At 35.2% G+C, this 15,066-nt stretch overlaps 1 protein-coding gene across 1 annotated transcript in view; it reads right to left on the bottom strand.

Annotated features, from left to right (window-relative positions):
* BTBD9 (BTB domain containing 9) overlaps window positions 1-15,066 on the bottom strand; it is a 122,957-nt gene that overhangs the window by 34,897 nt on the left and 72,994 nt on the right. The window contains 2 exon segments of the mRNA XM_061991267.1: window positions 2,588-2,777; window positions 12,178-12,287. Coding sequence (XP_061847251.1) covers window positions 2,588-2,777; window positions 12,178-12,287 — 300 coding nt within the window.

A 15,066-nucleotide genomic window follows, 5' to 3' on the forward strand; every position in this document is an offset into this window, starting at 1 on the left:
ACTGAGACAGGCTCCTAACACTGTGAGAAAAACAAGAGACACTGGTCAAACATTGAAACAGGATATTCCAGATGTTCTAGAGGCATTTGAAAACAGGAATCACATGAAAAAGACATTTTTTAAAAAAACCCTACACTGTAAGAATAATTAAACATTGAAACAGGCTACCCACAGAAAGTTATGGAACCTCCTTCTTTGAAGGTTCTCAACACCTGAGTGCATAAAGCCTTATACAGGATGGTCTTTCTTCATGGCTGACTCTACTTCGTGGAACAGGCTGGGCTAGGTGTCTTCCTCAAGTCCCTTCCAACCTGAATGGTGTTTAAGATTCTAAGACAATGGGATGAATTTTGCAGAAAGCGTGCATACAAGATATACTCCTGAAACATTAAACTCACTATGCATTTCTAACACATGTTCAAGTACCAAGAACTGTCCTGCTTCTATCATACTCAGAATTTAGTAGCCATGGTAACACATTCTGACTTTGAGGTTTTCTCCAGCAGTATTCTGATCTCTATAGACTAGAAGCATCTACTACTCTTTTTGCAAAGGCTCATATATTTACCGTCCTTGATACAATTATATTTAATGGCATATGAATATCTCTGTACTTAAAAGACAAGTACTTTAATTCCTAATTAGTAATTTATAATGCATATCCACAGGTCTAACAACTCAGTGTCTGACAGTAGAGCAATTCATGTCATTCTGCAGTCACAGTGTACAGCCAGCCTAAAGAAAATGCTCTTGGGATTTTTTTCTCCCTATTAGGTGGGAGGACCTAATTTTCAGGCAAGCAAACACTAGGAAAACAGGAAATGATGAATACAGTTCCATTAGTTGAGGAAGACATTCTATTAAAACAAATCTCTTGCTTTCAGTAAGATGAAATATTGATTTTTTTGCTCTAATATATGTTTATTTGTAATTTCTATACCAGTCACATATTTCCTGGTGCCAAATTAAGACCACTGTCATCATCTTTAACATTGCACAGTACAGTACACGTTCTAGGTCACTACTTGCCAAAGCTGTAGCTTTAGCTGCCACATAGTGAAATCTCACTTTCCTATTCAAAGTGGTACCTTTCACTTGTCTATCTATGATCTGCCATGGCTGCAACTCAAAATATTTGTTCTTCTAAGCAGAACATTAAGACGAAAAGATCACATTTCTATTTCAGTCTCCTCTGTCAGAAGATACCCTAGATAAGGATGTTTATTATTCTTCAATTTTTAAGGCAAGCTGTTCATCTTGTTTATGCTATACATGCAGGAAAGCTATCAAAAACAGTTAAGATTCTGACCCTGAATCCTTACAATGCCATACCACATAAAATTCACTAAGTGCCTGTTAGTTGTAAATTACTCACTTGCTAGTTATAGAATCGTAACTTCTTGGCAACCAAAAATCTAGTTCATCTAACACACTGTTTAAAATCTTGTGCTCAAGAATAAACACTAGCATAGTATTTAATGAAGGAGAATCAGGTTTTTTTGCACTGACTTTCAAAGATGGCATGATTCACCAATTGAAATCTAACAGAAAATGGTAAGATAGGAAGACAGAGACTACAAATTGAGAAACTATGGATTTTAGTTAATATATTCTTCTCTTCCTTCTTCATATGGACAAAGCTTCTGCAGCTTTCAAGTCTCACTTGCTCATCAGTCTGAAGGGGCAACTCTAACAAGTGGACAGCACCAAGCCAGTTCCTAGCAATACATACCTATGTACATGGTCTGTGTTGTGAGTCACTGCCTCACCTGAGGTTTCAACCTTTGCTCACTAGTACCCTTAACTTCATAAACCTTTCTCTTTTTTTTTGTTGTCACAAAGATACAAATTAAGTACTTGATAACATATTCAAAATTTACAAAGAACCAGAAGTCATTTAAACAAAGTTTTTTATGTCTGATCTAATGAAAAAACCCAACATTTACAGTCAGAGAATATGAAGTTGGCAAGAATATATTTTGTCTTCACCTGTGAATAATCCCACTCTCCAACCTATTTCTACATGAGAAAAAAGTTTGTTCTTCATATGTAAACAGATATTTACTGTAGAAATAGCTCAGTGAACTTCAATTCAGATCTAAAACTTTCAATGTAAGGCAATATTCATGTTACTGTATCCTTATTATACACACCAAATAAGAACTGGTACTAATTGTATCATGAAAAGGAAACCTAGCTGACTCAAGATGATGGTTTTCTTCAATAAATATTTGTGCTTTCCCAACGAGATGGATGTGAAGAACTGCATCGACTTTACCCACAAGTGAGGCTGCCATTAAATCTCTATTTTAATGTAAGTATACAACTTTAATCTTACAACTTGATTCTATTATTATACATCTGAAATGTTGTATTTTCTGGAATTGCACTGCTGCATCTTGCCATGTAATTCACACACTTCATTTTCAGCATGCCCATTGTATTGAAGTAAAGCCAAACGACAACTATTAAACTAGTCCCCTAATCACCCTCATTTCCAAGTGTCATATATTCCAAAGAGAATAACTGAGCTCAGCAAAAGCTTCACTGTTGCCCTTTAATTTAGAGAAAAAATAAAGCTTCTTACCGTATTGATCCGATCATGTAGGGCTGTGCTAGCTGCACTACAATAGCTCCGCTCCCAAGCTGATGGCATGTGTACCCTGAATCCCAGTCATAGTTTTTTGTGTCTCCATTCAATAAGGCATTGCGACTGCGACTTACGCCCTCAATCACACTGGCACAGTCTGCAATTGTCGCAACATTTTCAGTAGGAACTGTGAATTAAAAACACAAAGATGAAATATATACAGTCAGAAAACAGTTCAGATAACAATGGTCTTTATTCTGGCAAGGAAAGAAGGAAAAAATAAAGATGAATGTATGATCAACATAATGAAATTTAACTCTTACTTAACATGAACTACGAAGCAGAATCCCGTGGTACAGATATATTTTACAGCATTGATCCTAGAATAGCTTATCAAATTAACAGATACTTTTCTGTCTTGGTGATATGAAAGCACTCTTAATAAAATTAGGGGAACAAGGAAAAAAAAATCTTGTCCAGAAAAACTTTTGAAATTTTCACACAATTTCTTGTTGTTTTCATGATGAAACATTATCCTCTCCCTGCTCTTCCCCTGAAAAAAAATTAAAAATAGAGAGACGGAGAAATAAGTGGCAAATAGTTTAAAGCACTGATATGGACTATGGGAGGCCAGGGCTCAAAAAGTCTTTGAAAGTAGGACTTGAAGTCTCACAATTCAAGAGACTATTCTCAGCAGATGCCTATAGGTGCTTCTGACAGTCTCTCTCACTGTGATCAGAAATTGCACTTCAGGATTTAGGAAATGAAAATGCTTTTTAACACTTATAAAATCTTTGATTATAAGAACTGGACAATGAGAGGGGGGAAGAGACTAATATGTCTGCCACACAAATGGAACAGCATGCACAGAAGTATTTCTCATTCAGTCAAGAGACACGAAAAATGTATGACTCAATGCCACAAAAAATTTTCTAATATCCCAATAGCAAAAGAAACTACTTAGAACTCATCCTTTTGAAAAAAGAGAGGCTAAAACACAGGATAATGATTTTGCTCCTGGAGACAGTGATGGAATCGTACAGTATTGCCCATCCCCTCCTCCCCTCCAATTACTTTCATCAAACATCTTGCCTGGATAGTTCTTTTTTCTATTCTACATGTGTCTGTAAAAAATGTCAGCATGCAGCAGCATGCTATGCCAAAGAAAGTTTAAAAGGTATTACTGCAGAATATTAAATTTGCCTTCTTTCATTCACCTTAATAATGTTTATTTAAATGGTATAGTCAAAAAAGTTAGGGAACTCAAGGAGTTTTCAAATTCATAAAAGCATTTCTGGGAAAATTGTGACAAGAGGAAAAGCGTTTCACTAAAAAACAATTACAAGATTATAATTCTAATTGCACAAGTCAATGCTAAACTGCTAGCTTATGCTGTAACATCTATAATGAACTCTTTCACCTCTACAACTCTTGCAATCAGTGTACATGTGCAACACTGTGGTCCCTGTGACAGTATCATCTAATTTCAGTTCTTTCTTATCTCCGATACATCCAAAATTGAACACTGTTGTTATAAACCAAATTAGAGAAAGAATAATGTAAGCTTTTACTAGGCATTTTTAGAAGCAGGAGAACATTACACACTTGGCAATAAAAACAAAAAAGCGTCATGCTGGAAGTTACTCTTTATCAAATGAAGTAAATTTAGTGTTGGTTTCTAGAAAACTTTCCAAGGAGAGGAATGCTCTTCTTGTACTTAGTCCTGCTTAGTCTGTCTTAAGGCTGATGCTAAGAAGTTTCCCTCTTCTCCTCATTGTATAGTCAGAACTTAACATTATTTCAGCACTTTAATAAAAAATCAAGACAACAGCAGCTCCTCTGGGAGCACATTGTAAGAATCAGCTCTATTTTCTTGTGCCTTCCCAGAATTGTTTAAGAATACTTCTTTTTGGAATTACCTATAATTTCCTTTTGTTAACATTAAACCAAATATGGTACTTTCTCTCTGTTTGTAATTCAGCAAGAATCCCAAGCTTTTTGAATGTCACCTTCCAGCCACATGACAGATGAATACTAAAAAAAGCCACTCTCCAGTCAGGTCCATCGCTTTGCTAAAAAAGCTCTCTTTTAGCTAACCTTCTCAACTTTTCAAACTCTTTTTTCTCTCTCAATCAAATAATTAACATTAACAAGGCTGGAAATATGATGCTCTCTAAACATGTGAAAAATCAAAGTTGCCTGATGAGCTTTTTTTGGGAGTGAAATATTAAAAGCACTGACTTTTACCTACATGATAACAAAAATTCTTTCAGCGCAGGCTGTATTAAGAAAATCCTGATATTTTATGTGTCAGCCTCTGATAAATGACAGTCAATCTGTGTTGTAATGAAATCTAAGTGACATAGGAAGAAATAAGCTACCAAAAAATCATTTGAATCACAATGATCAATTTAACAATATTTCCAAATTCACAATATCTTCTACTATATTTTTTTTGAATATAAGTAAAACAACAACAAATAAGCCAAAACAAGAATGACACAAAAGAATCAGAAATACAGAAGGCCTAAAATCAACACTATCTGAATTATCCCTAGAACACAAATGATGTATAGTACAGATGCAAATATACCCTTTTAATCCCACTTCACACTGATAAATGACATACTTTTAATTGTTGCCTGCAAAATATATATTTTAAATAGTACAATATCTGAAAATGGTTGAAATATACTTATGTGAAATTTCAGAGCAAATCCTTCACTGCCCCCCCCAAAAAAGAGATTTTCCATGAAGAGCTAGTATTCTGTTGTAAGTGTGCTAGTGTTGCCAGAAGCATAATCTTAAGAAAACCACTAACCAACCAAAATACCCTAAAACACACAGGGGATAAAAGGGAACTTCCCTGAGTATCTATTTTATGTAGGCATTAAAGCATCTTCCTTATATTGCTGCTTTTTGTAGGATGAGGAAGCTACTAAAATCTTGGTTAAAAAAACAAGTATTAGGGTTGAAATCGGTGGTCAAGTTGAGGCTCTGTTGCAGATTCCAGACATTCTCTGAGCTATGCAAAGCATTAATTAAATACAGCACAGTTCAGTTCATGCAAAATTTTACCTCTATGCCCTCTGAGTATCATCCTGCTCCTTCTCACATTTAGATTTCTGCATTAATTCGTGACCTCCTAAGAAGATGTTACTCCGATTAGTCAAACTCCTTAACAACTGCACAGAAACTGTCTTAGTGTGTTTTTAATATAATTCTGTGATCTTCAACACAACGGTTAATTAGAAACTGATTCTAGCTAGTTGCAGTGTGCAGAAGGAGCCATACTGTTCCATCTCTCTAGGGGTCTGTTGCTCCCTATTTTGAATGTTCATTATCATCTTTTATATCCGCTTGATAATTTTATTAAAAATACCATCTGGTGGGGACTGCTCTGTGCTGTATTTTTATATCTTCTGGTTCTCTTCCTTTTTCCTGTTGGAATCCTGCTTCAATGTAGGTCACTTTTTTAACAAAAACATACTGCCAAAAACAACAGTCTCACTTCTATTTTTAATTTCTTTTTTTTTTAAAATTTCATCAGCTCTCCAGCTTCCACAGTAACCAGTGTCGCAAGGAAAGCAAAGGAGGGGATCACAAATACAGAAATTCTTTTTTTTTTCCCCCACTGTTGATAGGGCAGTTTTGCTCTGACAAATCTGATTTGCTTTTATGGAACAGAAAAGATGTGCATTAGCAAAACATACACATTCTGTAGGCAAAGAAAAACAGAAGATGATTCAGGTTGCAGGGCAGCAGCATTAAAGCATTTATTAAAACTTACTTTCTTGTCTCCCAGTCTTATGCTCCATTATGGAATGATGAACAGTTTGCAGTACATTTAAAGCTAGTTACAGTTTTTTTATAAAGGATTGTAATTTTCAAGGCATTGCCTACAGGCCATCTATACTAGGTATATTTAAAGATGACACAGATATGTTATTCAACTGTCCTTAGAGATCCCTCAAGAGAAAAAGTATCAGGAGTGTGTGGTAGCCTCAGTTATATTTACTTATCACTCCTTAAGCTTTTTCTTCCCCCCTTTTTTTTTTAAAAAAAAGCATATTTAATTTTTCATAGAGATTTTTTTCCCCCCTGAAGACATTCAGGAAAAAAAAAAAAAGGAACCATTGTTAACTAGCTCCATGTCTGAGTGTGAAGTCCTTCCTTTCATCTCCCCATCTGGACAGGTCAGATTTTGCTTTCTGCCTATCCACTGTAACTTCACTGCACTCAATTAGCTAACATGGGAAAAAAAAAAAATCCTCAAACAATTCTTTGCAACACGGGGAGGATGAGAACAGTGGGCTCCTGCACCAGCTCAAAAAAACAGCTATTAATGAACTTTAATTAAATTATTAAAAAAAAAAACCACAGAGAAAGAGCACATCTACTACGTAGTCTTAGGATACATGAAGGCAGCAATTTAAAGCATTGTGGACTGCTGAATATATTTATACTGCACTCTGGGCAACAGTCAGATGTTCCCAGCTGAATTGTCATCATTGCAACATAACTGTTAATTTTACTGAATTTTCTTAAAAACTTTACGAAGGAAACTCTAAACAAGAATTCATACCAGAAGAAACAAATTTTTCTTTTAGTTAATACAAAGTGATTTTTTCTATCATGCTGATATCTGTTAAATGCTCAGCTTTCAATCTCTCAATTTTTAACAGCAAAACTGCATTTCTTCTCTATCTAAACCATCAACTGAGCTGACAAAATGTTTCCTCGCTAGAAAATGACAGAAAGCTGACAGCAAATAAAAGAAAAAAGCAAGGAAAAGACATCAGCAAAGAAAATAAAAGGAAAAAAAAATTGGGGATGTCACCATTATTCCAGGGTTTGATTTTATTGTATTAAATAATTAAAGGAAGGTTAGGCATTTTGCTTTCATTTTCCACATGCTAAAAGATTTGTTCAGTCTAATCTTCAGTTAGGATATGACTTAGCACTTGTTTTTTGCTACATGGTAGAAACTATTAAGTCTACAGGATTTTCACATAATTAAAAGTACAGTCACAAAGTCCTGTCTTTTCTTACACATACTCTTATTTTCTTGAGCTGAAATTTGCTCATGACATTGCTACATTTAGTTTGAATCTTCAGTCAAGAAAACAATCAAGAACTCAAGAAATACCAACTTCAAACAAATATCAACAGCATTTCTGCCTGTTCTAGTGAAAAGCTTTGTGCAAGTCATATTTAACTGGAAAAAAAAAGCCCCATTAATATTTGTCTATGTCCAACTGTCAGTTTGGATTAGAATAACTTCAGGAAAAGCTGATTTTTCAGTTGGCATCTGCTAGAGCTTGTGATTTCTTGTCCAGTAAATTAGAACAAAAGCATTCAAGTCATTAGAACTGGCCATGCTTTTGACAACCAATTGTCTGGCTACAGGGCTCTTCATTAAACATCCTGCTTGAAGAACGCTTTCAGAAACTGAAATTGTTTCCAGAGTGCCCTAGGAAGTATGCATCCATTGCTGTGGCAATGGTATTGGTAAGAAAAGAAAAAAACAAGTAACTCGAACCATGTGAACAGATCTCTCTTGAAGAATGGGTAGCACTAACTAAATTGACCATGTCCTTTCCTGTAGAAAGAGGAAAAAGACAAGATCCCTACAGTGTTTACATCGTCTTCGAATTATTGTAATTTCCTAAGGTTTTGTTTGCATCAGAGCTGACTTCCATTGCTGGGTAAATCTGCATGGTTTTGAAATAAGGCTAACTGTTTAAAAAAAAGAAAAAAAAAGATCAGCTTTACATGGGGTCAACACTAAGCTAGACACAAAACCAGCATCTCTCATTGCTTCCTTGGAGAGAGATAGAACCATCTTTTCCAAAGCTAAATCACACACTAGGAAAGTGACTATGACTGGTTTCTTGCTGTTACACATTTTTCAAAATGGTTTTTTTTTTTTTTTTTTAAAAAAAATAACTGCCAGAGAGTGAAAGGCAAGTGAATGATGATTTATTTATTTCATTTGTTCCCTTCTAAAACAAGTTCTCCTAAGGCATTGAACAGCACACAAATGATGTTTCAAAATGATTCGTAAGTACCAAACAGCATTCCCCAAAGACTGACCAAGGACATTGCATTGTTTATATCCATCTCCTGCTCTTCAGTCATTATTCACTGTTCTCACTTTCATGTGTAATGTACAAGTTACAAGACAGTCTGATAGACTGAGAATGACTACAGATAAACTTAATATAAAAGCCTTCCACATTGTGCTCCTTATGACCTTAAAGCAGGCTCAAAACAGGACGATGGGCTGGTCAAACACATATGCTTGCATAGGCCTTGACTGCTCCTCAAGCACTGAGTACTGATTAAAGGACTATGTGAGGTTATAATTTTTTCCCTTTGTAGGCAGAAAAGGGGAATTGGTTCCTATATTTAGGTGGAAAAAACACCCCAAAATGAAAGACGCACTGTATAGAAGCAGCCCCTTACCCACTGTTGTAGCTTCTTGCCACAGGACAGATAAAGAGCTTTTACAAAATATCACATCACACTGAGTACCACTTCTGTCTCCACAGGAGTCTGTCATTTGCTTGTTTTGGATTCTAGATTAAATACTATTGACTTAAGACCATTCAGAATTTCAGAAGCAGAAGTTCATTAAAAGCAAACACTATGCTTTTGAGTTTAAAAACTATTTACAACCCTGTTAAATGAAACGGTTATGTTAATCTCAAGAATCCAATATTTATAACTGTTAAGTTACACATTTAGAGATGATACTACACCAAAATGAACACATATGTCAACCCAACGCTTGCATTAGGGAATAATTTCATATGATTGAATTAATTTCTGTCATTTACCTCATTTCACAAGACAATAAAGTGTAAAACAACACCAAAATAGCAGACAGTGCTAGGAAAAACATTTCTTGCTATTCTACTTAAAAACTGCAACTCAACTACCAATGGGTCATGTCAGTACTCCATCTAGTATTGTATAAAGTAACTATAAATCACCTTCATATTAACTTTTCAATGTAACATGTCAAGTTAATAGTTGGTCATGAAAACTTTATATGAAAAACCACAACAACATAAAATTGCTGTTACCATGAAACAGTGCTTCACTTTTACTATTTGTTTCCCAGCCAACTCAGTCAAGTTTAACAAGCAATCTACTCTGATTACTGCACTTTCATAGGTTTCGTGGAGCTTTCCTAACTGCTTTCAGTTCACTTTACCCTATCTGGTAACTGCAAAAATAGAAACAAACATTACAAATCGTCCTTAGAGCAATAAAATAAATCTATCCCAACTACCCCATTGTAAACATACAGATTTTCCTTTCAGAAGTGAAATTTGGACAATCTGCTTGATCAAGGGAGCTAGACAGCATACTACCTTACAGTAATCACCACTGGTACGTAAAACAATGCACTAAATGAGTATAAGGTCACATTTCGGGATCAAAATTTTTGAGAATATTTTTGAATAGGTAATATTGATGACCATAAATACTGGTGGAACAGCCTTTGTGACCCTGCACCGTTTCATAATTGGACTGCCCTCAACTAAAAACTCCCTTTCTCACCACAAATTCTGTAGGGTCATGTCCCCACCTGTTGCAGCTTCATTTACAATTGAAGTTGGTCCACATCTCTCTTTCAATTACTACTCACTCAATTCTTAATTTTAAAATTTTCTATTAACTGTATTGACTACCATCCCTTCAATATAAAAAGCTTTAGAGCCCTACAAGCCTCTTCTTGCTTATTGTCGATCACTTCAAATGACTTAAACGTACAACAGCTTGATTGATCCACACTGAATAGCAGCACTGTTACACTGATCACCATCAACAACAGATACTATTATGTAGTCCAAACAGTATTTAACTGTAAGTACCAAAAAAGAAAATCATAAATGTATACATTTTAATAAAGCTATATAAAGTCTCCATCCCCTAGATTATCTTTGAAACTCGTGAAATGCTGAAAGAGATCAATACCCACTAAACCACAAAATATCATTAAGAATATGAAAGACAAATCAACTACGGGACAAGTATACTTCCTTGAACATACAGCCATTCACTGTCTCGGTTACTTTTAAAAATAACAATCTCTGAGTTAACACAAAAGAAAAAAAAAGATAATACAAACATTATGCAAGTCCTAAGTATCTGCTAAATAAGAAATATAATCTTAAATGAAAGACATATAGATACGTATGATTTATCTAAACATCTGGTATTAAGTTTTAAATAGCTGCAACTGCTAAATATGAAAGCTCAAAGGATTTACCAAATGTGAAGTATTTTGTTTCTCTACTAACTAGCCTACTGAAGGTGGATGTTTTCTTTAAATACAGGTTTTTTTACTGCTTATTCTAGTTTCTTGTCTATAGCAATTGCAATGCTATTTGCAAACTCCCTAAAACTAAGGAAAAAACATCTATTTGCATTACAGGACAGCTTGTATATTTCGGGGCTGTATAACACAAACATTAGTAAAGTAGGATTTGCCAGGACACTTACTCTATACTTCTACAAAACCATAATAATAACACAACAAATCTCGTAAGATCAGGTGTAACTGTGCAACGCCTTTGTGTAACACATGGGGAATAAGCTGAAGGAGTTGAGTCATAGTTTTTCACACCTAAATATTATAGTATTCTCAGGAAAAAAAAGAGAAATATGTCTTACTGAAATAATTCTTTTTTGAAAATGGTTTTCCCTTCTATCATAAATGTGTACTTAAAATTTAAAGATATCTTTTAAACCAGTATGAACTCGAGAAAATTTTGCTGAAATTCTCTGTATCATGACAGAAGTTAACAAACTGTAGGAAATGTCACTTTGACAATGACTAGAAGGTGCACAAAACTCTTCCCAATAGATTTCAGGATCTCACTTGTGAGTTTATTCAGAAAGAAGCATAGGAATCATCCTCTTTAGGCTATTAAAAAAATCAACACAGTTTATGATTCAGTATTGTCAGTCTGTTAGGGATTTCTACCTTAAGTAAGACAGTAACTTCGTAGAGGTACTTAGATGAGTATTACATAAGCTGTCCGGAGCTCCAGAGGTAACAGCTCCGGCAGCATGGTGTACAGAGAATAACAGTGGCCATTATAATGTTCTACCATGGCTAAGAACGTCTATGACAATCAACACATTAGAGTTCACTTTCAGCACTTGAAACTGGGCTGCATAAGAGGCCTTAAATGCCCAAATCCATCTTCACTGCAACAAATAGCTCTGGTTACTCCATCCTCATTACAGAATTCGGGCTAACCTAATGGGAGGCAAGAGCAACCATAATGTAACATGCAAAGAAAAATCGTATTAGCAGAACAGAGACTCAACTACGAATGGCTTTGTCAGTTTGAACTTTAGCATTCTCGCATCATCACTAATTAATCCATAAAACTGGAATTTCACTGAAGTTGCAAGGACTAACCAACTAATACTATGCTTCTGGCATCATTTATCTCAAGTCAGACCTTTCTGTGTGGAAACAGGAATAAGAGCATAGTGCTGGTCAGTCTTAAAAAGCAAACATTTGCAATTGTTTATGTAAAAGAAAAAGTTTAGTCTCTTACCTATCAGACCTTTCTCAAGAGTGAAGGTTTTGTTTGAGAACATGCATTCAAATGCAACAATATGGAAAACTTTGTTCACTGTGTTGTGGGTCCCAACAATTCGAATATACCTATAGGGGAAAAAAGAAATAAAAAAGTTGCAAAAGTTAAGCACGACAATCTTCTATGCACTAAATGATTCAGTTGGACTACTTTGTGTAGACTCGTGAAAACTAAGTAACTTTAAAAAAAAGAAATTAAAATAAGAAAAGGAGTAATAAGAGTATAGATTTCACTGCAAATCGGTGTATATTCAGGATGCTGGCTTCAGTACAACCTTAAAAAAAATTAGAGAGCTGTGAAATCTATCAAATAACTTATGGGGCATTTAGATTCAGAAATGGTCTGTTAGTGCCAATGTGTGCCCACAGAGGCTTTAGGTAGTAACAAAACCAAGAGTAATAATAATCAGCACCCTTTCCTTACCAACTACTTTTCAAGACAATAAAAGATTTCACGTAACCAGGACAAACTCAGCATATCAGTGAGGCTTCTCTGCAGAACACAAAGAATCACTCCATTTTAATGTAATTGCTTCTAACATGGGATGTACAGGATACCAATGTCTCTGTTGGCATGTCTTTAATTAATAACACCACTAAAAAACCTGTTAGAAGAGTTGAATGTTCTGGAACAAAGTTAGCTCTAAGTTTATTTCCTGGTTGTGTAACTTACACTGCTAGACTTCTAGATCTCAACTACTAATTCTGGAAAATCCTAAATGGAATATTGTGCACCACCTCAACAGATGTTGAACAAACAATATAGGAAACTAGCTAAACCAAAACCAATTACTCCCCACACTGCAAAGATCTTTTTTATGAAATGAAATAATTTCAATTAAAAAGTATCAGAATGAATAAATCTTAAGCAATGTCCTTGGTCTTCAGTATAAAACAACCTTACACTTATGCAGTATAATTATAGTTCCAACATAATGGCCATTCACCAACAGCATCATTTTGGCTTGTGTTCTCCATAACACCAAATGGAAGATACACAGCTTTCAGTCTTGATTTCTTTAAAACAATAAAAAGCCTCAGAGACATTTACTGTACTAACATTCAACCTCCTCCCATATTTCTTTACCATATACATAAAAACATAATAAAAACATCACTTAGATGTCCACTTATTACATGCAAATGACCACAAGAGAAAACTAAACTGCATCAAACCTTATGATACTGCTAAAATTGACAAAGTTTTTGACCTCTGCTTCTTTTAGCTTATATAATGGTTTCATTTAAAAAAAAATCTACTGCATATTTTGATTAAAGTGATGACAGCCTTAACATTTAATTAAAAAAACTACTTTAACGTGACTTGAAATAACAACAAGAAAGCTATGCTATTTTTTCAGTAACAGTAGCCTGTAGATCAGTTAATTATCACAGTAGCAAATTTCCTGCGACTCATGCTATTTAGAAGTAAAAGCTTCAAAACTGGATATTTATTTTTCATACAGAATGTGAATCTAACCTCACTCTCTAATACTAACTGAAAGGATATTGTAGTGAGATGGGGTCTCTTCTCTCAACATAACAAGTGCTAGGACAAGAGGAAATGACCTCAGGTTGTGCCAGGAGAGGTTTAGATTGACTATTAGGAAGAACTTTTTCATTGAGAGGGATGTTAAACACTGGAAGAGGCTGCCTAGGGAGGTAGTGGAGTTACCATCCCTAGAAATGTTTAAAAGACACGTAGATGAGGTACTGATGGATACGGTTTAGTGGTGAGCTTGGCAGTGTGAGGTTAGTGGTTGGACTTTGTGATCTTAAAGTTCTTTTCCAACCAAAATGATTCCATATTTTATCAGTAAAGCAAAATGTAGCCCTTGTTATGTAACTGTGACAAGTGCCTGCAAAGAGAATGGCAGGAATCCTAGTTGACAGGCAGGGAAACACGCAGGTCTGGGGAAAGAACTGCTATGTGAACCAGTCAGTTGCTGAAAGGTGACACATGAAGTGCCATATTTTGGGATTCACATTGTGAAGACAAAACTGTACCAGCCTCAGTTTTTCCTAATATGTTGAAGATAATTTGCAGTGCTTTTGCATGTGGAACAGTGTCAGGTACAGCTATAGCAAAAGCACAGTAGACACACAGGAAAAAGACCCCAAGGTTTTCTACTCACAGAGCTGACCTACTGCAAAACTGACACTGAAGATCCACTGGAATGATTATAATCAAGTTATTCAGATGACTAACAGTTTGCTGTTCAGAGACAGTTAACCTGAAATTTGAAAGACTCTTCAGTTTTAGGAGCTCTGGTAGATGTCATCAGATAAGGGAATGACTCCTCCTTGAAGTTACAGGCACAGATATATTTAGTCCAGTCTTTTCTTTTTGCCAATTCATGAGCTCAGTATGAACCCTAAATACAAAGGAAATTACCAGGATCTGACAATAGTAAATGTTCATGTTCTGTCTAGTATCAGAAACACAGAATTCAGCTAAAGACAGGAACAATCTTGGAACATTTAGAAGTGCACACAGAGGCTGGCTTGCCATAGAGACTCCCTCCTCAGGCAAGAAAAGTATTGATTGAGTTGCGCTGCTTGGACAAAACACGGCCCAGGCTAACCAACACACTGTTACTAATGCGGACACTTTGACATGCTTCAGTTATGCTTCCCTGCTTTAAAGAGTCTGCAGAATAAACAAAGTAACAATGTTAATATGAACACAAGAAACAGCTTAATAATTAGCTTTAAAAATGGATCCATTTAAATTAAAATTTTTTGGTGTTTGAAATTGCAAACATAGAACAAGCTTCTTGATTGCTTTTGGCTTTTTTTAGTTGGTGGATTTTTTTTAAAGTATCAAGAGAGTAAAAGACAGACACGA

This window comes from Colius striatus, chromosome 2, assembly GCF_028858725.1.
Source record: "Colius striatus isolate bColStr4 chromosome 2, bColStr4.1.hap1, whole genome shotgun sequence".
Lineage (NCBI taxonomy): Eukaryota > Metazoa > Chordata > Aves > Coliiformes > Coliidae > Colius > Colius striatus.